Below are 27,545 nucleotides of genomic sequence, written 5' to 3'. Positions count from 1 at the left end.
TTTCAAAACACAGGCTCTCCTACCAGCACTTTAGCCCGCCAAAATGTTATCAGTATTGACCTTGATTCTCACACACAGAAGTTGTTTTGGCTAAGTGAAAACTACACCTTCCCTCCCCTTCTTCATCTAGGTAAAATCTCTAAACTAATATGTGACAATGAAGACAAAAACAAAAATGGCTTCAGTTGTCTTTGTCACAGCGTTGACAGACACTTTGGAGGGGAGAGCAATGACCAACCCCCACCCCGTGGCCAGAAGAGATGGGAGGGGTGATAATTTCCCTCAAATGATGGGGGTGTGTGTGTCTGTCTCTGCTGGCTCATCACAATGCTTCAAGCTGGCCTCTGCCATGCAACTAGTGATAAATGGCCTTTTGCAAACAAGGAAATGTTGCAAGGGGGTCTTTTCACAAGGCTTCCCCGGGCATCGTCAGCCATTCCTGCATGCTGCACTCAAGAGAGGGTGATGCGTGTCCAGTTAACATGGCATAGGTCACAAGAAAATTTCCCCAGATGCAAAATGATCCCACTTTGGAGGAAGAGGACGTTAGTAGCTCTATGTTGAAACACTCCTGGTTACAGGAGTGACACCAAAAAGACCCTAGAGGTGCTCTGAGGGCCCTGCAGGAGGGTGTGGGGCAAAACTATTGTGCTGATGGGGAAGAGCATAAAGTGCAACATGTATAGGCAGCAGCAGAACCTTCATGGACCATCCCAATACCTTTGGTTCTAGTTATCCCAGAAGTTGGCGCTCGCCAACTGAGACTTCGTTCTCCACCAAGTGCTGGTCCAGCCTCGGCCATCCCTGGGCACTACTTGCTGTCCTGAGCTGCCTTTCTTTGTCCAGAGAGCTTGTACTTCTGGGCAACCCCATAAGGAACATGGGCGGCGACAGTACCCATTTCCTTTGCTCCCTCCACATGAAACATCTGGTCATCAAAGAAGATATGAGGTCGGATCTTTTCCAGCAAGGGGCCTTTGGGTGCACCGGCCAGGAAGAGGGCTTCGTCCGTTTCTAGTCCCCAGCTTCGGAGAGTCTTTAGGACTCGGGCCCCGGAACTGGCAGCGCTTCGAGCCGTGACCAGATAGGTGCGGATGGGGCATTCCAGGCGGAGGCCTTTGGCGTAGAACTTCTTCTGAAGCTTCCCCAGCACTTCCAGGAAGCCCTTCAGTGGTCCCTGGACAGAGGAACACACAGCGTCAGCCCCAGCATGCGGCCCACTCCCCAGGTGGTCAGGAAATGGGGACCAGCTGAGGCACAGCACCCTTGAGGGGGCTCCGGGGCCAGAGGCTTCCTGCCCTCTCCTTAATCGGGCATATTTGCCCTCCTGTTCTTTGAATTTGCCAATCCCTCTTTGGGTCTAATATAAATTGTTATCCTGAAATGGTGTTGCTATCTTGCTTCCAGCTTTAATACCAGCTTTGTTGGTATTCAGAATGTTTCTTCTCACTTTGTTCTAGCTAAAGTGTGCATTAGCAGGGCAGCCATAAAACCACCCTCTCTCTTGGCAAAAACAATGAAAAGGTCAATTTTGTCACAATGCCACTGGTGCCCGAACCACACCTGAGCAAGAGGCTTGTTCTCATAGGTCTTCTCGTGCTCGAAGAACTTGTCTAGGCCGTGAGCCTCCACGATCTGCTCCGACTCATCGGAAAACAGCACAGCATCTCCATCAAAGGCGACACGAAGCTGCTTCTCTGAGATTTGCACATCTTTCTTGGGGGTGAAAATAGTGGCAGCTGCAATTCCTAGGAAGGAAGGAAGGAAGGAAGGAAGGAAGGAAGGAAGGAAGGAAGGAAGGAAGGAAGGAAGGAAGGAAGGAAGGAAGGAAGGAAGGAAAACCTCCTTCAATTCATGTTGGAGCAAGAACTTCACAGACTTCAGTGATGTCTACTTAATGCTAGTGTCAGGATAACTACAAAATTTGGGAAACTGTAAAAGGAACTTCCAAGTCTCATTTACAGTGGCAAAATCTCTGAATGTTTTGAAATGCTGCTTATTACCTGGTTACATTTCTATTTGTGAGATCAGCTGTCAGGGACTTACTTTCTGTATCCTCTCCTTCCATCCCTCTGAATCCTCCCCACCACCTCTCACATCTGGCAGGAGGATTCCCTAAAAGTTTCTTTCCTGTCAAAGTGTCCCCCAGATATGTGAGCTTCCAACTTTTTGGGACGACTTTGCAACTAACAACAACAACAACGACAATGAGCCAACAAGATCCTCACATTCTTCCAACCGGCAGAAATCCCAGCCTTCTAAGCAACCTGATTCTCATAAAGCAAACAAACCTCAGTCAAGGGTTACTTTGCCCCATGAAGACGTCTCTTACATGGTAAGAGATTGTGACATATGCTTCGCTCTGTCTCCCACTGCTGTTTCTGCCAGGTCTAGGAAGGCCAACAAGCATACATTGTCTTGCGTGTGGGATTGGTAGGACCAGTAAATCTTTTTTAAAAAAATTCTGATTCTTGGAGACTGCCTGGACAAATCCCTGCAGTTTTCTTGGCAAGGTTTTTCAGAAATTGGTTTGCCATTGCCTCCTTCCTGGAGCTGAGAGAGAATGACTGGCCTAAGATCGCCCAGCTGCCTTTTGGCCAAAGCAGGACTAGAACTCACAGCCTCTTGGTTTCTGGCCTGGTGCCTTAAGTGCCACACCAAAATGATTCTTCATAAACTAACAAACACAACTAAATGGCTCACAAGAGCGTATGAGTAAAACTACAGTCATGACTCCCGGAGTAACAAGCAGTAAAGTTGGCCTTGCTTTGAATTTTAGAAAACATGCATCCCCACAGGTACCTACAGACTCAAATGTGTCATTTCCTCCCCCCATTTTCAGTCCAAAAGGCCCCTCAAACCTCCACTACACTTCTGCCCAACAGCATCACTTACCCTCTTCTATGGCCTCACTCACTTTCTCACAATCCGAGGATAAGTAGAGGTTGGTGTGATAGGCCTTCAAGTAGCAAATGGGGCTATTCCCGCCCGTCATACAAAACCTCTCAATGAAGAGATCTGGGAGTAAAAGAAGAGACGCTTTGTCGGTAAACAGGAACTAGCCATCCCCATCCAGAGGCCTTCTGGGTATCAGATTCACTTGCCAGCACATCTGGAGGACACCATGGTGGACAGGAATAAGGATCCTGGAAGTACCTGAAGAGTTGCCAAAACTGGCCATGTTTAATGTAACAGCGGAAGCACTGAACCAGCAGACAGGGAAAGTTAAGCTGGGCAGAAATTTGACAGTTCAGTTCAAAAAGAAGAATGCTATGCAGTGGTACCTTGGTACTCAGCTGCTTTGAAATGCATCAACTTTGATACTCAATGCATTTTGATGTGAAATTTGTATCCCAATATTCATCTTTTTTTGGTATTTGGTATACAAGCTAGAACCTGTTGGTGTTGGCTGCCTTGTGACTCACTACATTATTCCTTATGGGGAAAAATTGTTTGGTACTCATCATTTTTGGTATTCATCACACCTCCCAGACCCAGTTAACAATAAGTACCCAAGAATAAGTTCCCTAAGGAAGTGAAAAGGTAGAGCTTCCTCCTGGCTCGGTGGAGGTCCTGATGAGAGATTCAGGGTTCTCTGGGGCTGTACAGGTGGACAATCCTTCCAAGCACTGAGCCCACTGCCCCATTTACGGGATGTGGGTGAGGGCATTAGCTGCTGGCAGATGTTGGCAAGGGATCTTGCCTTCCAGTTACTTACTGTAATGGTTGATGCTGTTGATCAAGCGAACACCCACTTGTGCATGGTTGTTGGTCACAAGGACAATGTCAAAAAGTTCCTCGCTTTCTGGGAATAGTTCTCGCAGCTGGCTGTTGACTGATTCCAGAGCCTGGGAGTCCAATGAGAGAGAATGGTTGGACCAAGGAGGCAACACATTAACTTAAGGGATTATCCGACAGGAAGGGCTCAAACTGTCTGTGGCTGCTTACTGGTGTTGGCCCAACTAGCAATCATCTCCAGCAAGGATGGGAATACTGCTCTCCAAGGTGATGGGTGGAAGAGCAAGAGGGTGGAAAGCCCCAAACCTTGCCACCAGGGAAATGGCCACGAGTGCTGACTTCCCCCACCCCTCGCTGTGGACCAACATTTGCAGTGTTGACATGTGTGAATGTGAGCAAAAGAGACCAGACCTTGACAAAAGGGAAAGCTGCTCCAGGCAGGAAGGGCTCCTCCTCATGCTCCAGCTGATACTTCACATAGGCCTCCACACCCTGCTCGGTGTAAATCTTCTGCTCTTCTTCCATGCGGAACAGGGCTCGGGAGGACACAGCAATGGTGATGGCGTGTTGCGGCTTTGGCTGCAAGAGAAGAGCGGTGGTTGCATCTCCCATAAGAGAGGGCAACGATCCTTGATGCCTGGGCCAAAGGGAGTATCCCTTGAGGGACTGGAGATTCCCCGCCCTTGAAGGCGAGGTGCTCAGCCAGCCCAGTTTCCCTCAATGATTCAATTTCGTCATTAGCTTCATTTCAGTTTGTCCAGCTTCCATATTAGTTTGATTGTTTTGTGAGGTTCCGGTGACCTTACCTTGCACCACCAGGCAGAGGGAGAGAGCCACCCTTGCCAACTGTCCCCCCCACACTTCCTCACTGCTGTGCTTGTTTTCATGCTGGGAGAAAGTGGGGATGTGGGCTTCATTGCTTGCCCCGTGTGGCAGGGCCAGCAGAAGCCCACACCAGCTTCTGGGCTCTGCCTGGCTTCTGGTCATCAAATGCTGGCCTCCGTTGGCAAACAGCTTCTTTCTAATGAACGGCTCTTCTGCCTGTTTCCTTTTGCTCCTTTTGGGTCCATCAGAGTTGCTTAGCCATGAAACCTGCTTGCCAAGGAAAAAGCCAAGCATTTCTAGCTCAGACAAGTTTTTGCCTGCTTTTGCAAGCTTAGTTTAACCTAGCTGGGTTAGATCTACTCTGTTCTCACTGTTTTCAGGCCTGCCTGCATATCAGGGAGCTGTGAGCACCGACTTGTTTACATGTCCATGAGTCTTTCAGGCTTGCAGAGAACAACCAGCCATTCACTGGTTGCCATTTCTAGCCAATTGCTAACTGCAGAAAATTGACAACCACCGGGGCTCACTTGGTCGGCAACCTCTGCCCCCCGCCCCGCCTTCCCTCAAATAAAATGGAACAAATTCCCCATATTTTTGTGCTTGGCCAATGAACAAATCCCTCTCACTGGCAGACTGGCAATACTTGGCTGCCTTCATCCAATCAGACATCTGGGTGTTTGTGTGTGTGCATGTGTGCGTGTGCATAGTGGCATAGGGGAGGATCATTGTTATTGAGAAGTTAGTGGCGTATTTTGATTTCTCCTTCATATTAAGAAAAGTTTAGAAGTTACAGCTCCTTCTGAGCTATCTTGCTTCTTTTCCACTGTTGCTTGCTGAAAAAAGGAGAAGGTGGGGAATCTTCACATAACTTCAAAGCTTCTCTTGCTGTGAAAGCCTCAGACTTTCTTCTCATCTGAGTCGTGCAAAACCCAGTCAAGATCAATCTTACAGCCTCCTGAACTTAGCAGGGCCATGAAGTCACGGTGCCATGTTTTGATAAAACTCTTGGGGTTGTGTTGTTTGTGGGGAACTTCTGCATGAAACCTAGCATTAGGTACTGCCTGTGGGGTATCTCTGCTGTTGTTATTAAGGAGTTCCTGGCAGCTTGTAAGAAATTTGTCTTTCTTGGTATGTCAAGTTTCCAATGGATGAGCTTTTCAAGTGACTCTGAGGCACTGTTTACCTTAAAAGTCATTTAGTAGCCCTATACATCGGCAAAAGTTTGCTAGAGGAAGCTGGAATCTGAATCCCCTCCTCTTTGCACAATATATTAACCACAATTCTCCACCTTTCTATTTCTGTCATGAATCACATTCTCCAATTAATTTGAAGAATCAGTTTCTCTTCTGTTAGACAACCCGCCAATTTCTTATCTTCTTTCATTTCAGCCTTAAGGTACAATCTTCCTCCTCCCTCCTCCCAGCAATAATCCTAGCTCTTAAAGTAATACACAAGTTTAACATATGAAATAGCTGCTTCTTCATCTCTTGTCAAGCAAGAACATTTGATGTTAGCAGCATTGACATCCGGGCCCACCTTACAAAAAGGACAGATCCTGTAATGTAAACAAAACACAAGTTAGGAACTGGCTTTTGGGTGCATTTCAATGCCCTCGTAATCTAATCGGGTTTGGTGAAATTCACATTTTGACAATTTGACATAAAGTTTGGCATTCAATAGTTTCTTTAACACTTCTCTGACCAGTTTTATGTGGTCAGTCATATTCGTACTGTATATCAGGATGTCATCAAGGTACACCAGAACCCCTTTGTATAGGTGATCATGTAGGACCTCATTAATCAACTGCATAAATACGGCTGGGCCCCCCTGCAGTCCAAATGGCATGACTTTGAATGGGTAGCTTCCCAAGGGGCAGTTGAAAGCTGTCTTCCACTCATCTCCCTCCTTTATTCTCACCCAGTAATATGTTTTTCTCAGGTCTAATTTAGTGAAGACACTCCCCTTCGCCAAGTGGGTTAGTAAGTCTTTCAGGAGGGGGAGAGGGTATTTATTTTTGACACTCACAGCGTTAAGGCCCTTATAGTCTACACAGAGATGTAGAGACCCATCTTTTTTCTCTTTGAACAACACAGGGGCACCCACAGTAGACTTGGCCCTCTCTATGAATCCCCTTGCTAGGTTTGTATCCACATATCGCTGCATAGCGTACATTCTTGGTCGGGGGAGTTTGGCCTCTGGTAGCAGTTCAATGGAACTGTCAGAATCCATTTATATCATATTCATAAATGGAATGTTTCAAACATTATTCCATGGATTCTGCCATCTCCCGAAGAGAAGAGAATGGATGTGTATTGAACCGGTATTAGGCATTTCAAAGGAAAGGAGAAGCCTTTTGAACTGGGGAAAAAAAAGGGGGGGCTAGCATCTGGCTTGTGTCACGGAAGAGAGCAATAAACATGAAAGGTCCTAAGTTCCTTTTTCCCACGAGAGGGATGATACGAGATAAAGGATGGGGGACTGACCAAATGGGGCTAAGGGGGGTTAAACCGGGAACTCTTTATAAGGGTTTAGTTCATGGAATAATATTAAGTCCTGTCTTGTATTCCTACAACCAAGCATGTCATAGTAAAGATTCTTTTTGGAATAGATTTGACTCCAAGAATTTTGTCTTCCTAAGATGTGGTTTGGGGTGGGTCCTGACAGGAACAGTCATTGGGACGGCGAGGAGGCAACATTCTTTCTCACTAAATGTCTCCACTAGGTCTTGGTACTCACTGGGGATAAGTGGCTCACCAGGTGGCCGTAAGGCAGCCATGTGCACTCACTCATTGGGTGGGCTAAAATCTCCTGTAACATCTGTTGAATCAATGGGGGGATCAGGCCCTATGGGTAGTCTCACAGTTCTCATTCCTTTTTCCCAGATAAATGGCTTCCATTTGTCTAGCCAGGCTAGTCCTGGGATCACAGTCTCAGACATTTTTGGAGCTACCAGGAAGCGAATAAACTCCCAGTGCTCGCCTATTTCTAGGAGTAAGGTCTCTGTTATTTGGGTGATTAAAGTCCCTCCAATTAGGGAGCCATCAGCTTGCTCAAACCTCACAGGTTTGGAGAGTGGCTTGGCCCGTATGCCCAATTTCAAGGCACATGACAGGCTAATGATGCATTGGGAGCAGCCAGTATCGACTAGCACTTTCAGGTCTACTTGTGCCCCTGACTTAGGGATTATGAGTTTAGCAGGCAATGAAAAAGGTAGGACGTGTCGACTCACCATCGGGTTGTTCTCCCCTTGTTGCTGTGAAAGCCGAGTAAAGTGGGGGTGGGTCCGGTCGGTGGGCTAGTGTCTTCCTGGGTGGGGGACGTAACCTGGCAACGGGAACCTGGGTAGTCCAGTTGGACTTTTCTCTCAGTGGCTGCTGTGCAGGTCTCCTCCTCGTTGTTGGTTCCGGTCTACTCTGCTGTTGCGCGTAATGAACTGGGCAGTTCACTGGTCAATGTCCCTGCTGTCCGCATTGAAAGCATTTGATTGGCGGGCCTGTAGGTCTTTCAGCAGTAGCAGTAGTTGGGGGTTTTCGGGGGTGGTGGTAGCCATTTGGGTCCTGGCTTTGGCACAGCTTCAGGTGGGAGAAGCCTCTTATAGCGGGCAAGCTGTACATCTAATTTCACCACTGCCTGGTACCATTCATGCAGCTGGTCAGGCACAGCTCGGTAGATACATGCCTGAGAAAGTAGTTGTCTAACCCTTATCTAAAAAAGATGAATTATGGATTGCTCAGGCCATCTCTCTATCCGACTGGCCATCTTTCGAAACTCCTGCATGAACTCCAGGGCAGGCAGGCCAGCTTGTTTTATCTTGTGGATTTGTTCTTCCACTTTTAGGGCAAGGGATGGGTCTGCAAATCTTTCTCTCAGCCCTAGGAGGAAAAGGTGGGGGTCCTCCAATTCAGGGGCTTGCTCATTATATAAATTGTTCAACCATTCAGATGCTTCTCCCTCTAGGTTGGATGCAATCACATTGACCAGAGCACCTGGGTCTGGGTAGAGATAGGCCCAGCGTACTTGGTTGAGGAAGAAAATCAGTTTGTCTGGGTCCCCATCGAAGGTTGCTTTGAAGCATGGGCTCATCATTGGTTGCTGGGGCCCCCATTGCTGCTGGTCCCACCCTGGTTGTTGGTTCGATGGCTGCTGGGGTCCCCACTGCTGTTGTTGTGTCCCCAGTTGCTGTTGGCGCCATCCTGGTTGTTGATTTAACAGCTGCCAGGGCCCCCACTGCTGTTTACCTTGCTGGTGCTGCTGTAGGCCCAGGGGTTGCACGTTTGGGCCTTGCCACTGCCTCCTTGCTGTGGTTGTCTGAGGGGAGGGTGCTGTTGGTCAGCAGGAAGTTGTGGCTCCACTTGCTGTTGTTGGCCCCTCAATGCTCGTTGGATAGATGGGGCTTGCTGTCTATTCTGGATTTTGGCTGCAGGGAATAGTGGCACCCTCTGCTGCTGATCTACTAAGAGACATGTTAGTCTCAAGTGCTGTGGCACCTCCCTCACTTGCGGGCCCCTCAGTGGTTCCTTGACAGTGGTGACCAGCCTCCATGGAGTTGTCGTCCCCCAACTAGCTGTTGCTCTCCATGTTTCTGCATCACCCCAATCTGTTGCAAGGCCACTATTAGCTGATTTAGGCCCAGAGTTTGCTGCCCCTCCTTCTGTGGGGGTTGCCATACTCCCCACTGCTGAGGAGGCCCTAGGTCCTCTTCCTCTGTGGGACTGGAGGCCCTAGCAGGGAACTCCAGGGGTTGGTGGGCTATTAGCTCTATTAGGGGCTGGTGGCCTCCATTGGCAGGAGCTGTTCTGCACTCCTCACTTCTAGCTCTTCAAACCTTTCTGCTAGATTGTCAGTTGATTGGCTATGGGCTGCAGACGGATATTTCCACTTACCCAAGTATTCAATCTCAGCTGGCCTGGCTGCTCCCCACCATTCTGGGAAATACGATGTGCAGGAATCTCTTTGTTGTTGCCCCACCTCCTCTGCCTTTGAATCCCTTGGGGATGGCAAGGCTGCTTCGAGGCACCTGGTGTCTCCGCTGTGCTTAATCCACTCTGATGACCAGACTAATTCTGGTTGTTTGGGTCTAGCTCCCAGCTGGGAGGGCTTCGTCCATTTCTAGTCCTCAGCTTTGGAGAGTCTTTAGGGCTCGGGCCCCGGAACTGGCAGCGCTTCGAGCCGTGACCAGATAGGTGTGGATGGGGCATTCCAGGCGGAGGCCTTTGGCGTAGAACTTCTTCTGAAGCTTCCCCAGCACTTCCAGGAAGCCCTTCAGTGGTCCCTGGACAGAGGAACACACAGCGTCAGCCCCAGCATGCGGCCCACTCCCCAGGTGGTCAGGAAATGGGGACCAGCTGAGGCACAGCACCCTTGAGGGGGCTCCGGGGCCAGAGGCTTCCTGCCCTCTCCTTAATCGGGCACATTTGCCCTCCTGTTCTTTGAATTTGCCAATCCCTCTTTGGGTCTAATATAAATTGTTATCCTGAAATGGTGTTGCTATCTTGCTTCCAGCTTTAATACCAGCTTTGTTGGTATTCAGAATGTTTCTTCTCACTTTGTTCTAGTTAAAGTGTGTATTAGCAGGGCAGCCATAAAACCACCCTCTCTCAAAAATTGCAATTGTCTTTACTGGGAAGAATTGCAGCAGTGAAAATGAATGTCCTGCCTAAATTTTTATTTTTATTCCAAATGATACCGATTCTTAAAAAAGATTCTAATTTGGAAGAATGGCAACGGGGTATCAATAAATTTGTGTGGGCAGGGAAAAGGCCACAAATTAAACTTAAGATTATGCAGGATACTCGTGAAAGAGGTGGTCTTAAAATGCCTAATCTTAAATTATATTATGAAGCTGCTGCGTTGTCAGGAATAAGTGATTGGATTAATTTGACACAAGGGAGATTATTAAATCTTGAGGGCCACGACTTGTTATTTGGCTAGCATGCATATTTGTTGTATGATAAGAAGGTAGATAATGTATTTAAAGTGCATATTTTAAGACAGGCATTGTTGAGAGTTTGGAAGAAGTATAGACATAAGTTAGACTGCAAGATGCCGTTGTGGGCAATCCCGAAACATGCAAAAGAAAACATAAATGTAGGCTTCAAACATGATGTGACTACGTATAAGGAGATCTTAAGTTTGGAAAGGAACGTCTGGTGTTTGAAGCCGTACAATCTCTTGTGAGATGAGAAGATTGTTCAAACTTGGTTCCAATATACTCAATTACGTGCCAGGTGGAAAGAAGACCAGAAAATTGGTTTCTCAATGACTGATGAAAATTTGATAAAGCAAATTAGAAATCAGGGTCCAGCACATATTAAACGGATTTATCTTGCATTGATAGATATTGACTCAGAAACAGAACTTGTTAAAGACTGTATGATAAAATGGGCCCAGAATATCCAAGAAGTTATTACAATGGATACTTGGGAAAAGATCTGGGTGAGGAACGTAAAATTCACGCAAGCCCAAAACCTAAGAGAGAACTTTTATAAAATGTTTTATAGATGGCATTTAGTTCCTAAAAAGCTTGCAAGTATGTATCCGAATTATCAACCTAAATGTTGGAGATGTGGTGGTGAAGATGCAACGTATTTTCATATATGGTGGACCTGCAAAATGGTTAAGGCTTTTTGGATAAAAATTTGGTGGAATATGCAGAAGATCTTTAAGCAAAGGATAAAGTTTTGTCCGCAATTGTTTTTGCTGGGCATAATTACAGATGCTACTGTTGTGGACATTAAGTTGATGTTGAATTTAATTACAGCAGCAAGACTCTTAATAGGTCAATATTGGAAAAAGGAAGAACTGCCGACTATAGAAGAATGGACTCTAAAGGTTTCTGACCTGGCGGAAATGGCAAAGATTTCGGCTTACTTGAAAGATCATTCTCAAGAACGTTATATTATGGAGTGGAAAAAGTGGATTGATTATATTCAGAACAAATATGGGACTAAAAAGTTTCATTTAGCATTTGAATAAGTTTCCTTTTCTTTTTTCTTTTTTTCCTTTTTATATGTAACATTAGTATTGCTTGTAGTCATTTTATATGAGCTAGAGGGCGATAGAATTAATAGTTTATTGTTTTTAGCATATGGATATTTATGATTGTTCTTTGTTTTTATACCTTGTACTTAGCTCTGGGAAGTCGGGGGGGGAGGGGGAATGGGGGGAGGGATAGGGAGGGTTAGGTAGGGGTGGGGGGAGGGGGGATTGTTAAAGATAAAATGTACTGTAAAACTTTTCAATTAAAAAAAAACCACCCTCTCTCTTGGCAAAAACAATGAAAAGGTCAATTTTGTTACAATGCCACTTGTTAAATAGCGGGTTCTTTGGCGCAGGAATGAAGACAAGGTGACTGAGTATAGGGAAACTCATATTTTATTTTGTGCAGACTCTGTACTGGCGAATGGCTGCAACTAGCCGCAATATATAGTCTAGCCCCTAGCGGCAGCCAATAGGTTTGAAGCAACCATTGCCACCTAGGGATAGCCAATTATAGCGCTGAAGACTGGGTTGCTGGAGAGCTGTTAGCTGCTCCAGCAACCCACGTGGTATTACTATTGAGCCCAGTATATAACACCCCTCCCCTCTTAGATTAGACAATATTAACACAAATTAGTCTTAATACAACTATCAAGACTCATTATCAAAATACACTAAAATAAAAGTAATAGAAAAATAAACAACCATATAGGTTACAACATTATTAAACAACGTCTGAATGAATAGGCTTCAAGGATAGCACATTTAGACAGTTATAACATAGCACTAGTTTCTGTAGTATAGTGGCAAACAACAATACAACCATGTTATAGCTCTTTATTTTACAACGTAATCAGTGAGATATGAAGGAGGCTTGTGTGCCCTAGTGGAATGTCTCAGAGTTCCAATTACTTTGTGGTCTACCAGCTTACCCAGTGGGCTGGGTAGACTTGTGTCCCTTTGTGCTCCTGAGTCAAGGGGATTAGATGCTCTCTGGCTGGCCTCTCCAGGTTGGCCCACCCCAGAGTCAGACTGATCAGCAGAGTAGGCGCAGCAGTTGCTGACGTTTGGATGGCTTGCTGCTTCAGGGGATCCATGTTGCATTCCAGGACTCCTTACTTCTCCCTCTGGTTCCACCTCAGTTATGACGGAAAAGTCCAGAGAGTCCATGTGAGGACTGGCTTGGTCGCAAGTTTGAGGACCTTAGGAGGGACTTATGACTCAGTCCTCATTTAGTGGCCGTTCTGGAAACCATTTCCTGAGCTGATCAATGTGTCGTCTGACAACTCGCCCTCCCGCCAACCCCACTTCATAAGATAGGGGTCCGGATGCCTTGGTAATTTGACCAGGAACCCACAGATTCCCATGACCATAGTTCCTTGCCCAAACCCAATCGCCCATGTGTAGCCCCCTCAGGGGTTTTGGTCAAGAGGCTTCTGCTGCCACTCTATCTGGATGCAACCTGTCCAGTTTAGTGATCAATCGCCTCCTCCAATATAGTTCTGCAGGACTTTTGCCTGTAGCAATGTAGGGCATAGAATGCTGGCAGAGTAGAAAATCTGCCAATCTGTGATGCCAGTCACCTGTGACAATGCGCTTGAGTGCCTCCTTCGTTGTCCTCACCATGTGTTCAGCTTGACCATTAGAAGATGGATGAAAAGGCACAGACGTTGCATGTCTGATGAGATTAGCTCTAAGGAAGGCCTGAAATTCAGCAGCAGTGAATTGGGCCCCATTGTCTGAAACTAAGACATCTGGCAACCCATGTGTGGCAAAGAGTTTTCTCAGCACCTGGATGGTCCTAGCAGTAGTCATGTTAGGGACTAGAATTACTTCCAGCCATTTGGAGTGGCTATCCACTATTATAAGGAAGAGCTGTCCCTGAAAGGGCCCAGCGTAGTCTATGTGAATTCTAGACCAGGGAGTGTGCGTTTCCTCCCACCTGTGAATTGGAGCCTGTGGCATTTCAGGCCTAGATTGCTGGCATGTATAACAACCATGGACTCGTGCCTCAATGTCCTTATCAAGGCCAGGCCACCAAAGGTAGCTTCTAGCTAAAGCTTTCATTCTGACAATGCCTGGATGGCCTTCATGTAATGACTGTAAAACCCTGTGTCTTAGAGAAGTGGGAATTATGACTCTGTTTCCCCATAAAATGCGCCCCTTGCGGGCAGATAACTCATGCCTTCTGACAAAATAGTTTTGAAATTCAGAACCTGGGCTTTTATCCAACCAGCCCATGTATACCCATGACAATACTCTACTAAGTATTTTATCTGTGGCAGTTTCAGCAGCAATGTCCCCCGCATGGAGGGCAAATTCAGGTATGTCCTGTATGGACAGTATTCTAGCAGCTGGAGCCAGATCTTGTTCCATTAGTGGCAGTGGTAGTCTGCTGAGGCCATCAGCATGGCCCATTTCTTTGCCCGGTTTGTGAATCAATTTAAAAGTGTATGCAGATAGAAAAATAGACCATCTCAGCATTCTTGGAGAAAGTATGTGGCGGGGTTTGTTTGTCTGTTGTGAAAAGTCCCAAAAGAGGTTTGTGGTCTGTAAAGACCGTGAAGTCCCTGCCATATAAATACTCATGGATATTTTTTTATTCCAGCAACGATGTCAATCTGAGCATAGTTGCGCTCAGCAGAGGACAATGTCCTTGAGTAAAATGCTATAGGGACCTGTGTTCCATTTTTTTCTACATGGCTTAAAACTGCCCCCACGCCATATGGAGATGCATCACGTGCAAGACATACTGGTTTAGACTCTTTGTAGTGAGTTACAGTGGACTTTTCTGACAATAGTGCTTTTAAGTCCTGGAAACTTTTTTCATGTAAGTTAGTCCATTTCCATGGAGCTTTCTTATCTAGAAGCCTGTGGAGGGGCTCTGCTAGTGTGGCCTTATGAGGTAGAAATGTGTGATAGAAGTTTAGGAGGCTTAAGAATGCTTGTAGCTCTCCTTTTGATTTGGGCCTAGGAGCCATTTTAATGGCCTTCACTTTAGAATCAGCGGGGTGAATGCTGTTAGCATCAATTCAGAAAGCCAGAAATTCTGTTCAAGGAACCCCAATACTACACTTGTTCTTTTTTAATTTGAGGCCTGCTTCACGAAGCCTCTGCAAAACAGCCCTGAGCCTACTAGCTAACACTTCTGGGGATTCCCCTGCAATAAGAACATCATCAAAATAAGGGCAGACACCCTGAATACCCTTAAGTGTACGCTCCAGGGTTCCTTGGAAAATGCCTGGTGGAACACTGACTCCAAACTGTAAGCGTTTAACTTTGAAAGCCCCCCTGTGAGTCACGATCATCTGAGCCACAGCTGTGGCCTCATCAACCGGCAATTGCTGATAGGCCTGTGCTAAATCAAGTTTAGCAAAAATAGTACCCCCTTGCAAGGAGGCTAAAATGTGGTTGACCACTGGGACCGGGTAAATGTGTTGCTTGAGGGCTTTATTTAGTGTGCATTTATAGTCAGCGGAAATGCGAATTTCCCCGTTGGCTTTAAGTGGAGTGACTATAGGAGTTTCCCACTCCCCACCATCAACAGGCTGTAACATGCCCTGTTCTACAAGCTTATCAATTTCTGAATCAATTTTATGTTTTAAGGCAAAGGGGACCCTGCGAGGCTTAACCCTGATTGGAACTACGTTGGGATCTAGCTTAAATGAGATAGGTGGGCCTGTGTATGTTCATAGGGCTGAATCAAAAACATCTGCATAGTCCTCACATACTGACACTAGGTTTACAGTTTGTGTCTGGTTTATGCCAGTAATCTGGCATAAACACTAAATAAAGGCATCAAACCAATCGAGTCCAATGAGACTTGTTCTCTGGCCCCCTACTACAATGACATCCAGGTGCCCCCAAAACCCCTTAAATTTTACCGTCAAAGTGGCTTCTCCCTTAACTAACTTGAGCATTTTGAAAGTCGGTTAGGATTATATCTGAGGGCCTTAGTTTGGCCCAATTGTTACTGTGCCTGCACACAAAGTTAAAAGTGTCTTGAGAAATAATTGAGACTGCAGAGCTAGAGTCCAATTCCATCTTACATGGAACTCCTTGTAGCTCTACCAAGAGCCTGAGTTTAGCTTTGAGGGGGTGTCGAGCCCCGGTGCAGCACACGCTTCTACGGCTTCTGAAAAAACCCACAATAACTGGACCCTGGGCCCCAGTACCTTGTTGTGTCCTTAGTTACGGAGGGTTCTCCTTCGGAGGGAAAACTCAGAGCAGCCATTGGCTGTTACTTCTCGGTGACAGATTCAAAGCCGGGGATTGGTTACGTTTGAATAACAGTTAGTATATAAGGTAGTGTTTAACCGTTAGTTAGTCAGTTGACATATGTGAGTTCAATAAATGTTCCTTGCTAAACCTCGCTGTCTCTGCTCGTCAATCCGGACTTAACAGTGGCGACGAGGATGGGATCTGACGGCAGATCAGCAAAGGAGCCGGGGTAAATAAATAAATAAATAAATAAATAAATAAATAAATAAATAAATAAACCCGACTGGGCGAAAAGCGGGAAATTTGAACCACAGTCAACCGAGCAGCAAGCAATTAGACCTTAAGGATGGCGCAAGTGGGGTCTCTGAAGGAGTTCGACCCTAATTACCCCGAAGACTGGGAGGAGTATGTCGGTCAAGTCGAGGGGTTCATGCTGGTCAACGGGATCACGGAGGACAGGAAAAAGGCGGCGGCTCTCCTAACAATCAGCGGCACACCGGTTTACCGGGTAGCCGTAGGCCTGTGCCAACCCCTGCCAGTCTCCAGCGTATCGTACGCTGACCTGTTGGCCAAGCTGAAGATCCATTTCACCCCTAAAAGGTCGGAGCTGTTTTGGCGGCGGATATTCGAGAAGCGGAACCAACGGCCGGGTGAATCTATTCAACAGTTTGTGGCGGCGGTCAGAGAAGCAGCCCTGCGCTGCAAATACGACAATCTGGAGATTTGTATTAGGGACAGAGTGGTTTTGGGACTTCGTGACGAACAATTGCAAAACCGTATCATCTCAAAACCTACTGGCAACCTCCAAGAAGTTCTAGATGAGCTTCTGACATACGAATCTACTGGCAGACGCGACCCCCCCCTACAACAGCATGGCTGCCTCAGCCGAAGTAAACCTTGAGAGCCATGTGGACGGTGGGGAGGTGGATTACCAGTGGGAAGCTGATATTGCGGAGATCACCCGAAGGTTCGGGAAGATGGCGCCGAGACCATCACGCGCCGACGGACCCGACCAAAGCAGAAGACAGCATCCGCCCGCGTACCAACGATCCCAGAGGGACATTCCAAACAGACCTCGCGACCCAGAAACGAAGTGTGGAAGCTGCGGGGGAAATCACCAACGCTCGACATGCAGATTCAGAAATGCAAAATGTCGAGGCTGCGGAAAAACGGGCCACATCCAGGCCATCTGCCGAAGCCGACCGCGCAACAACCGTCTCCACGAGCTTGATGTTTGGCCCACAGGTGAGGTAACCCCCGATCGGAGTGGTAGAGAAGTCCCTAGACTAGTGGCGCGCACTTCCAACCCGGGGGCTGGGGCGAGGGTCAACCACGTGGGAAACCCTAAATTTAATTACACCCCAAGAATCAACCACATATTGAGGCCTAAATTGAGGATAGAAGTCCAAATGCAAGGCATTCCTTGCAAGATGGAAGTGGACTCAGGGGCCTCTGTATCAATAATTTCAAGGGACACCCTGAGTTACATAGAAAGGAGAAGTGGCCATAGAATTCCCCTTAAACCCACCGAACTGCAACTAGCTGACTTCCAAAAAAACACCTATTGAATTAGTGGGAGAGGCTAGCATTATGGTTAAATACAATGGGTTTAGAGGAGTATTAACTGTTCTAGTCACTGAAGGCCAGAGAACTAGTCTTATAGGCCTTAATTGGTTCTCGGCCTTGGGCATCTGGGTTGGGGGAATTAACTCTATACAAAGGAAGACCCTCAAATCCGTCTGCGATAACTTCGCAGATGTATTTGATGGGTCATTAGGGAGGTACAAAGGACCCCCCATTAACTTTAATTTAGACCCAGCAGTCAGGCCCATTAGGCTTAAGGCCCGGAGGGTGCCTTTCGCCCTTAAACAGAAAATCGAGGCCGAACTAGATAAGCTAGTAGGCCAGGGCGTTTTAGAACCAGTTGAAGGGGGCCTTTGGGAGACACCGATTGTCACACCCCTGAAACCGAACGGGGATGTGAGGATCTGTGCCGACTATAAAGCCACCCTAAACCTCGCAATGAAAAAACACGCTTACCCGGTCCCGACGGTGAAGCAGGTCCTCGCGACGATCCAGGACGGCGCCATTTTCGCCAAGCTTGACTTGGCGCAGGCGTACTTGCAACTTACTGTGTCTAAGGAAGCCGCCGAGGCTCAAACGATAGTTACCCACAAGGGGGCGTTCCGCGTTCACAGACTTCAGTTCGGGATAGCTGCAGCTCCAGGCATCTTCCAGGAGGTGATGGAGAGGACCTTGAAGGACATTCCAGGTGTATGCCCTTACTTTGACGATGTCCTCATCGCTGCAAAAACTGAGGACATCCTAGCGGAGAGGCTAGAACAGGTACTGGGGAAATTTAGAGAGGCAGGGTTGAAATTAAAAAAAGATAAGTGTTGCATAGGGGTAAAATCAACAGAATTCTTAGGGTTCAGGATTGATGCCCAGGGCATCCACCCAACAGAAGGAAAAATTAGAGCAATTAAATTAGCTCCAGAACCTAAGAACAAGGCAGAATTACAAGCCTTCCTTGGCTTGATTAATTTTTATCACACATTCCTGCCTCACAAAGCAGCTATAGCTGAGCCCCTACACAGACTCTTAGATAGGAAGACCCCGTGGCAGTGGCAGAAAAAACACAGGACCAGTTTTCAAACACTAAAAGACATATTGTCCAGTAACTCCACTGTCACTCACTTTATAGAAAATAAACCCATATTCTTAGCCTGTGATGCTTCCCCTTATGGCGTGGGAGCTGTCATCAGTCACATGGATGATCTGGGTCAACAGAGGCCTATAGCTTACTATTCCCGAACCTTAACAAAGGCAGAATGGAATTATGCACAGATTGACCAGGAAGCATTGGCCATCGTGGCAGGCGTAAAAAAGTTCCACGATTACCTGTACGGTAGGGACTTCACCATTTACACTGACCATAAACCCCTGCTAGGATTATTCACTACTGATAGACAAACACCACAAATTATGTCTCCAAGAATGCTCAGATGGTCAATCTTCCTATCGGCTTATACATTCTCAATTAAACACAGGCCAGGCAAAGAGATGGGGCACGCTGATGCCCTCAGCAGGCTACCATTAGAGGATAGTGACACAGACCCTGCACCTGTGGAACAGATCATGTCCCTACAAGAACTTCCTGAGTGCCCCCTGACGGCTAGAGACATTGCAGCAGCTACCAGAAGAGACCCCATACTCAGCAGGATAGCAGCATCGGTACAAGGGGGATGGCCCAACAAAAATCCTGACCCCAAGTTCACACCGTACTTTAGAAGGAAGGATGAATTGTCATCTCACTTAGGGTGTATCTTATGGGGAAACAGGGTTGTGATTCCAGAGTATCATAGGAACACAGTGATTGGGGAACTTCATGAAGGGCACCCAGGTATTGTGCGTATGAAAGCTCTTGCTAGAAGCCATTTATGGTGGCCAGGGTTGGACAACGCCATTGAGGTCAAAGTTGCGGGGTGCTATCAGTGCCAGAGATCCAGACCAGAGCTAGCACATACAACAGTACATAAATGGGAAGAGGCAAGAAACCCGTGGTCTAGGATCCATATTGACTTTGCTGGCCCATTCCAGGGCCTCACATTCTTTGTAGTAGTGGACAGCTACTCCCGCTGGTTGGAGGTTGTGCCTGTTAAGTCCATGACATCAGCCAAAACCATACAGGTCTTAAGGGGACTCTTTGCCACTCATGGGTTACCTGACGTGATTGTTTCTGACAATGGGCCCCAATTCACATCTAATGAATTTCAGGACTTCCTCAAGGCCAACTGGATTAGGCACGCGACATCGGCACCTTTCCACCCCTCCTCCAACGGATTGGCAGAATGAAACGTCAGGACAGCCAAGGACGCCCTTCGAAGACTCATCCACGGCAACTGGCATCAGAGACTGGCTCAGTTCCTGTTGGCCCAACATACCACACCCTGCACGGCCACAGGAAAGAGCCCAGCCGAAATGAGGTGGGGCAGACGTTTAACAACAAAACTGGACAGGCTGCACCCTGACAGGCTACCTGCTGAACAAGAGCTGGACGCTTCAACCCGGTCTCTGAACATTGGGGATATGGTGTGGGCTAGGAATTATGGACAAGGGGACAAATGGGTTCCTGGGGTAGTAATTGACAAAACTGGACCACTGTCATATTTAATTGAGGGGGAAGGGAGGCAACTGCTTAGGAGACACATTGATCAGTTAAGGAAAAGGGCCCCCGAATGTGTACTAGCCAACAAAGTAGGTGAGAACACCACAGCAGACACTGTTCCTTCCCCAGCCAGGGTAAACACAGCACCAGGGGGTAATGGGAGGGAAATACAATTCAGGTCAATAGAAGCAACCCCCCAGATTCGCAATGCTGAAACAGAAATTGCGTTCCCTGACAGCCCAACAGAGTCGTCCAGTCAGTCCAGTGAACCCCAACAACAGCATCAACAACAACAGCCCGATAGGGATTCACCATCTGAAACACCAATACACACACCTGGGTCAGAGGCAATTGGCGATGGTGGAACTGAAACCCATTCAGCAGCTAGTATGGTCAGCAGATACCCAGTCAGGAAGCATAAGCCTCCTGGGTACTTGAAGGACTATATCCAATGGTAAATTTCATCCAGGGGGGAAGGGGTGTTGTGTCCTTAGTTACGGAGGGTTCTCCTTCGGAGGGAAATCAGAGGGTCGGAGCGCATCACCGCTTGAAGACAGCGGGGACGCACTCCCGGATATTGATACGGCCCTCTGTTCATACACCTGCGGCCATTCCCTACTGCCGTGGGAATAGGCAATCCCACACCCCGCTCCGGGGCCCCGTAGGCCCCCAACCCAAGCCACACCACGGCGTGATCAATCCCCGGCCTGGTCTGAGAAACGGTTGGTGGAACCCCCCCAATCTCCAACCAAACCTTTTTAGAACCCTCCCCCCTCCCTAACCCCACAAAAAATTGAGCTAAAAAGTGCACCAGGGGCGTCTTATTAAATTTGTGATGGAGGCGCCTGTCCTTGCCCAACCATCTCTCAGGGTCCCAGTAATTGGGCCCGTCATCAAGAGGATAGATTGAAATAAAGGCGGGTCGCACCCAGGAAGGGGGGGGCACCCCTGAGCACAAATAAGTCCGTGCTTGAGTAGGATAAAACCATTTTCGGGTAGATCCAGCCAGGCAGTCCCATAGTCACTCGGAAAGATGTAAGATAGAAGATCAACAATGTCCAGTCCACCAGCTCCCTGCCACTTGATCTGGCCAGGTGACTCCCGAGACAGATCGGGCACCTCTCTCTCACAGAGGGCCCAAACCTATCCAGAAGCGGACAGCATACCAACCCAAATAAAGCATACCTCCCTAGATCTCTCACCTCTAGGGAGATAGCCGATGGTATAGGGTGGTGCAATTGATGGTATAGCTGAGCCACCCTCTCACAGTGGCTCAGCTCCAAGACCTTCTGAGTCCGATGGGTTCGGTGGGTTCGTGAGGGGAAGAGAGGAATTAGAGCAGCAATTAACCGACATAACCTGAAGATGACAAAAGTTCCAGTCACAAGAATCTTCTCAAAAGCGAGAAAAGCGAAGAAGGCTAAAACAGCAGATTGATCCAAGCCAAGTAGCTCAAGTCCAAATGGCCACAGGACATGAGCACCACGAGCTGACCTGTGCTGCCTGACCAACAGCGTGCAGCGCCAGAAATCCAACGCCCAGCCGAAGGTCCCCTTCACCAGAGACAGGCACGAAACAGACTCCCAGTGGCCATCAAACAGCAAACAGCATGAGCAAAAAGCCATTTCGCATACTCTCAGCTTTCAGCGTTCCGTGTTCTGGAGGCCACTCTAGGCCGCAGCTCTATGGCTCCGAGAAACAGCTGCTCAGAGCCCTCCAAGCCGCGGCAGCTCACCGCTCCACAGAGGGCCTCCGAAGAGGAAGAAAACGCTGGAAAACGCTCCGAAACAGAAAACGCTGGAGCGCTTCAAAACGGGTCTGCATCGCTGACAGAAATATCAACCATCTCTCTTCCTAGCTCTTTCAGCTCAGCAAATTCCAGCGCAGAGGGGAAACACCTCTGCAGCCCCCCTTCGGACTCCGAGAACTCCAAGGACACCAAGGTAGCCGGAGCTCACCACGGAGCTCACCCAAGCACGTCCACCATCTTGGGCATGCGCATTTAAACTTGTTGACAAGAATCAGGAAGGGGCATGGCTGCAACTAGCCGTCTAGCCCCTAGGCCACAGGTCTGCAACCCGCGGCTCCGGAGCCGCATGCGGCTCCCAGTCCTCTGCCATGGGCAGTCCAAAAAAAAAGTGGTACTAAAAAATTTCTACCAATCAATTCAAATATGCAGGGTAGGTGCATATCTCGCCTTGGCTCCACTCTTCAGTGAAACCCTGTTCTGCGCATGTGCGCATGTACGCGCATGCACACACATTTTTGAGGCTCCCAGTTTTTCCTTTTGTGAGGGAACCGGTTCCGAGTGGCTCTTTCACTGTTTCAAGTTGCTGACCCCTGCCCTAGGCAGCAGCCAATAGGTTTGAAGCAACCATTGCTGCCTAGGGATAGCCAATTATAGCACTGGAAACTTGTAGTCTGGGTTGCTGGAGAGCCGTTAGCTGCTCCAGCAACCCACGTGGTATTACTATTGAGCCCAGTACATAACACCACTGGTCCCCGAACCACACCTGAGCAAGAGGCTTGTTCTCATAAGTCTTCTCGTCAAACTGATATAGCTATCCTTAGTAAGGTGGGTAACTTGAAATGGCTGAGTAAATACAAACGTACTTTTCAAGTGGACAGTTATTTGAAGTTACAACTCCCAAAACATCTTAGGGAGATATTTACGAGAGATTCGAACAGCTTGATACAATGGTCAGATATGGGAGATTTCATGCTATACCGTACAATGAGCATCTCTGCATTTGCAGAGCGGCAGAGGTAGAGGACCTGGCTCACATCCTATTTGACTGTTGTCTGTATAAGAGGGTGAGAGACAGGTATCTTGGTCTATTTACCAAACGAATGACCCACTGGGATCCCCATATCAAAATAACTTACCTTATGTCCGGCCAGAACTTGAAAATAACATTCAACGTAGCACAGTATTTAAACAAAATGATCCAGTTAAGATCTGCATATGTGGGACTGATTGGGGTAGATTGTAAGGGCAACTCCGAAATATGTTATCATATTTTATCTATATCTTAAATTTGTATTTTATTACTATTTCAACTTAAATTGTATTTTAATTCCATTTTAAATTGCATTTTATCAAATTCCATTTTGGATTGCTTTTATCAAGTTTTGGTGACGGTTTGTTGCTGGAACTTTGTACTTTGATATGGCCCAAGGGCTAATCAATAAAGTTGTTGTTGTTATAAGTCTTCTCGTGCTCAAAGAACTTGTCTAGGCTGTGAGCCTTCACGATCTGCTCCGACTCATCGGAAAACAGCACAGCATGTCCTTACCTTGCACCACCAGCCAGAGGGAAGGAGCCACCATTGCCAACTGTTTCCCCCTCTGAGATGGGCAGCATAGATGTTTAATAATAAATGCCTAAAATTTGATAAGGGGACAGGGACAGGCAACTCCCTCCTAGTCGAAAGCGTCCCTTCCTCCCGGGCCCCCTTCAGCAGCAGCTTCTCACCCTCAACTGGATGGAAGGGCAGCCCCTGAAGGGAAGGCCATTGTTCCTGCCAACCTTCAGCAATTTCACACCAGGAAGCTGCCAGGTGGAAATGCCACAAATGGTTGCCATTTAGGGACTCAGCGAACTGCATGTCCAGTCTGCTTTGGGTGAGCTGTGCAAGTGCAGAAGTGCAGCTGACTAATTCCAGGAAGTTTGCTGTGGTAGTCATATGGCATCTCTCTGATCTGAAGAGCCAAAGTCCTCTAAGAGCAGCAAAGGTGACCGCCCAGAGGAAGGGATTCCCTGCCCAAAACTCTCAGGAAGGTACAAAATTGAGAGTCAAAGGCCGAGACCTCGTTTATGCCATGCACGGAGCCATAGGATGGCTTGTTCCGTTGCCTTTTATTTTGGCTTTACTGAACAGTAGTTTTACTCAGCTATCGTAGGTTGGTAAAGAATGATTTCTAGTTTAGTGCACTGCATGAACCCAGCAATGGCTTAAGCAAACCTAGGTTTAGTGGAATGTGTGAAACCAACCAGTGGCCTCACTCATACATTGCCCAAAATCATCAGGTTGGGTTTGACCTATTGGTTGTAAGCCACAAAATATCTTTCTTCAGGTCAAAGACAGGGTTTGCATGCCATGCAAACAATAAAACCTAGTTAGTGTAGGGCTGGGGACTTTTAACCATAATAGTTGCCAGGATTGCTTGGGATTAAACAGTTCTCACGGATAAGCAATGCTGTGTAAACACCAATATTCAATAAATGATAAGGCAGTTTCTGAACTCACTCACTGCTTGTTCTGGAAAAATAAAGCAGGATCCATCCCAGCCTCTTTGTTTTGACACCAGCTGCTCCTGCCAAGGCACCTTCCAAATGCTGGCTGACTGTGGCACTTGAGGATTGTCTCCTGGACAAGTGATGGCAAGAAGCTTTGCCAGTCTGCCCATGGGGGCAAAAGAGCAGAAGGGAGAACCCCACCAAGACTCTGGCCTGAGGGCAGGGTGCATGAGAATGCTTGCTGGGCAGGTATGGGGTAGGGATATGGGGAGGTCAGCCCTAAGTTTACTGGCAGAAATTGGAGATAACTGTTCACACCAGACAGACAAGCCCCCCCCCCCCCAGCCTTGCAGAGTTGTGTTTAAAGGGCTGCAGAAGAAAGAGGGCAATGTCAGTTCTCAGGTGTGACTTCAAGGCTTTTCTGCCTCCACTTTCAGTCACAATGTGTTGACTGTATCTGCGTTCACATGACATGCTAAGTCACAAAGAGAGAGAATAACCCCTGGTCTCTCACTGCTTATTGAGTCGCTAGGATGGGAAAGTTGGTTTCACCTCCTTGGAGAAAAAAAACTCCACTTTTTCAGTCAATTTAGGATGTCTTCATGAGCCACTTGCTGACTAAGGGCTCCCATCCTGTTGACCTGGAATTAGGGGACAGTATAGGAAATATCAGTTGTGAATGTGCAGATGGCCCTGCTGTCTTTGGGCCCTTGCAAAGTCCTGGATGCAGGATCATGAAAGGCCAGCAAGGAAAACACCCAATGTCCTAACCCACCTGAGAACATACGATATCTTTAGGGAAATACCCAAAGGGGAACATGTTTAGCTACTTCTGCTCTCTTATCTACAGTATGCCAGACTTACTGGGTGAAATCTTTATTGTATATGTGTAAGCTTTGCTGGATGGCTTGCTTATGTAACCAGAAAGAATAAATACAAGGATTTCTTGTCTTTCCCTGCTGCTCTCTTTTAGAGGAGCCTGTCTTTGTTCAGGTGAATAAAAAAGTAAAGCTTGAAGGCAACTTCTGGTTTCCTGTATTTTTTATCAAGCAAACTCTCAGAACCAGCATATCAATCCTTCAGGCAGACCCTTCTGTTGCAACATGTACTTTGCCCTCTGCAAGATCTCCTAATGCCCTGTTGCTTGGACATCACAAACCAGCTTCTCCCCATACAGATCGGATGTTCTCCCTACGGTTGATGCTGAGAAGGCTAAGACTGAGCATAGAAACAAAATGAGCCTGTTCACCATGACCCCATTTCTGCAGATGCATCTCCTGAAATCCCTTTCCTGTTGAACTGAGGGTCAGCAATATTTCTGTACATGGATGTACAGTGTGTCCCTGTAGGAGTTTCAGGGCTTTGGGGGACGATTGTCAGTTTTGCAAGCTTTATAAGAGATGGCAGATGCTAATGCTTGTGTCCAGCTAGCAAAAAGAATAAAAGAAAGCAGTGGACACTCAAAAGTCCACAGATTTGACTCCGCTGCCTCTCAGTCCTCAGGTTCTAAAGTTACACCTCTCCTCAAGCAGCTCACAATTCAGCAAAGGAGAGATTGGTGCATGATCTGAGGCAGGGGTCTCCAGCCTTGGCAATTTTAAGATTTGTGGACTTCAACTCCCAGAATTTTGCTTTGCTGGCTGGGGAATTCTGGGAGTTGATGCCCACAAATCCTAAAGTTGCCAAGGTTGGAGACCCCTCGTCGGAGGGAAGCAGGTCATGGATATCCCAGATTTCCAAGAAGTTCCAGATCAAGGGGCCACCTGGAAGAGGCTCCCTTGCAGACTGGATGTGGGCAGCCCTTCAGCCAAGGCTAGTTTGATGGACATTGCAAACCCTAGTGAGATGGTGGGGCTGGGGAGTGAGAGTAATCGTTCCTCAGTGGGCATGGCCCATTTGAAAAGAAGTGGGGCCAGGTCCATCTCTGCAGATAAAGAGGGACGTCCTTGCAGGGTGGACTCTGGCCAGACACTCACAGCAGAAGACAGCATGAAATCCCAGTCAAATCATCATACAAGAGAACTGTCTATCCTAGCAATTAATATTAAATAATAAAACCAGGATTTTCACTACATTTCTTGCCAGGGAAGCCTCTAAATTGCATTTGAGGAGGGAGATGGTGGCCTGCAGGCCCCTCCTTCTCAAACGGGGCTCTGATGTTGCCCCCGAAACACAAAAGTAGCAACAGAACTGAGCAGCAGAGAGATCTCAGCCCCCACAAGGAAGGCATACTCCTGCTTTCTATCTCAGGTCCCTGCAAAAGTGGGGGGGGGGCAATCTTACACACAAGAGCAGCCTTTCCCTGGGAAAAGAGTGCCAATTCTGCCAACCAGTGCCATCTATTCAGGAAGCATCTCTGAGCCTCAAAAGCAGCCACGTCTCTCATCCTCAACAGTCCTGGGTAGTTGCCCCTGTTAGAGCCAAGCTCATCTCCCTGATGACGACACAGGGTGGGACCACCTGCCTCTCGACACCAGACCAGCATCACAAGTGCCCTGGCATGCCAACAAGTAAGCCTTCCCCCATCCACTCCAGAAGGAAAAACAATTTTTCTTACTGATTTGGGTTTCTTTTTGGGAGAGCAGTTTTCATAAAAGGCCTTGGCATCCTCCAAACTCGCTTGTTTTGGCTGCCCTCTGCTTTCCGGGCATCCGAGTCCAGTGGGCTCCATGGCGCATTCCCTCTACCCGTCTAGGAGCAGGAGAAGATGCAGCCAGCTGGCCGGTTGCTTTCCTTCTGCCCAAGACCCCAGTTCAGCTGCAAAAGGACAGCTGCCGCCTCTGCTGGCTACAAAGGGAGGGTGAATCCGGTGGAAGCTGCAGCAATATGTGGGCAGGAGAGGAGGCAGGCGAACCCCTGCATGTTTGTGTGTGTGAGTGTCACTCAGAGCACACTCTTTATAAGGGATCCCATGAACCTCCTGGGCACTCCTGCTCCCAAAGCAACTGTCAGGGCAGCTGCCCAAGTCCTCCCACATTCCTGGCTTCCCTTTCCTCAGACCCATAAATCTGTGGGCGGCCCCAATCAGGCTGCGGGCAGGACCCACAGAGCGTGCTGCCTAAGAAAGAGCGGGGGTGGGGTGGGGGGTGGGTTCCTCTGTCTTGGCCAAAAAGAGTCTGCACTTAAACAGCCTGTGATAGGGGACCTATCTGGGCAGAATGCCCACATTCATGGCAAAGACCGCTTAAAATGGCATGCAGTGTGCTAAAAGGAGACCCTCTTATATCCAGTAGGGGCTCCCAGGGAGCCGAAGGCCAGACCAACGGGGGCCAGGAGTTGGACTGATTCCTGGAAGAGAAGGCTGTCTTGCATCACCTACTGATTTTAGGGGTCTTTTACTGTTCCTCTGCTGTCAGAAACAAATGCAAAGAGGTT

General features: G+C 47.7%; 1 protein-coding gene across 1 annotated transcript; it reads right to left on the bottom strand.

The window, feature by feature from the left end:
• Nucleotides 1-783: 783 nt before the first annotated feature.
• Nucleotides 784-26,841, bottom strand: NT5C1A (5'-nucleotidase, cytosolic IA; the record flags this gene model as incomplete). The annotated part of the gene is made up of 6 exons (XM_081334668.1): nt 784-1,177; nt 1,564-1,748; nt 2,896-3,018; nt 3,719-3,848; nt 4,150-4,317; nt 26,728-26,841. The coding sequence occupies 6 exons, from the start codon at nt 26,839-26,841 to the stop codon at nt 812-814; spliced, it is 1,086 nt and encodes a 361-aa protein (XP_081190794.1). The 3' UTR covers nt 784-811.
• Nucleotides 26,842-27,545: the final 704 nt, after the last annotated feature.

Source organism: Vipera berus (assembly GCF_964194415.1).
Source record: "Vipera berus genome assembly, chromosome: 9".
Classification (NCBI taxonomy): domain Eukaryota; kingdom Metazoa; phylum Chordata; class Lepidosauria; order Squamata; family Viperidae; genus Vipera; species Vipera berus.
Note: the sequence above shows the minus strand (reverse complement) of the source record. Positions and strands in the feature narration are given on the sequence as shown.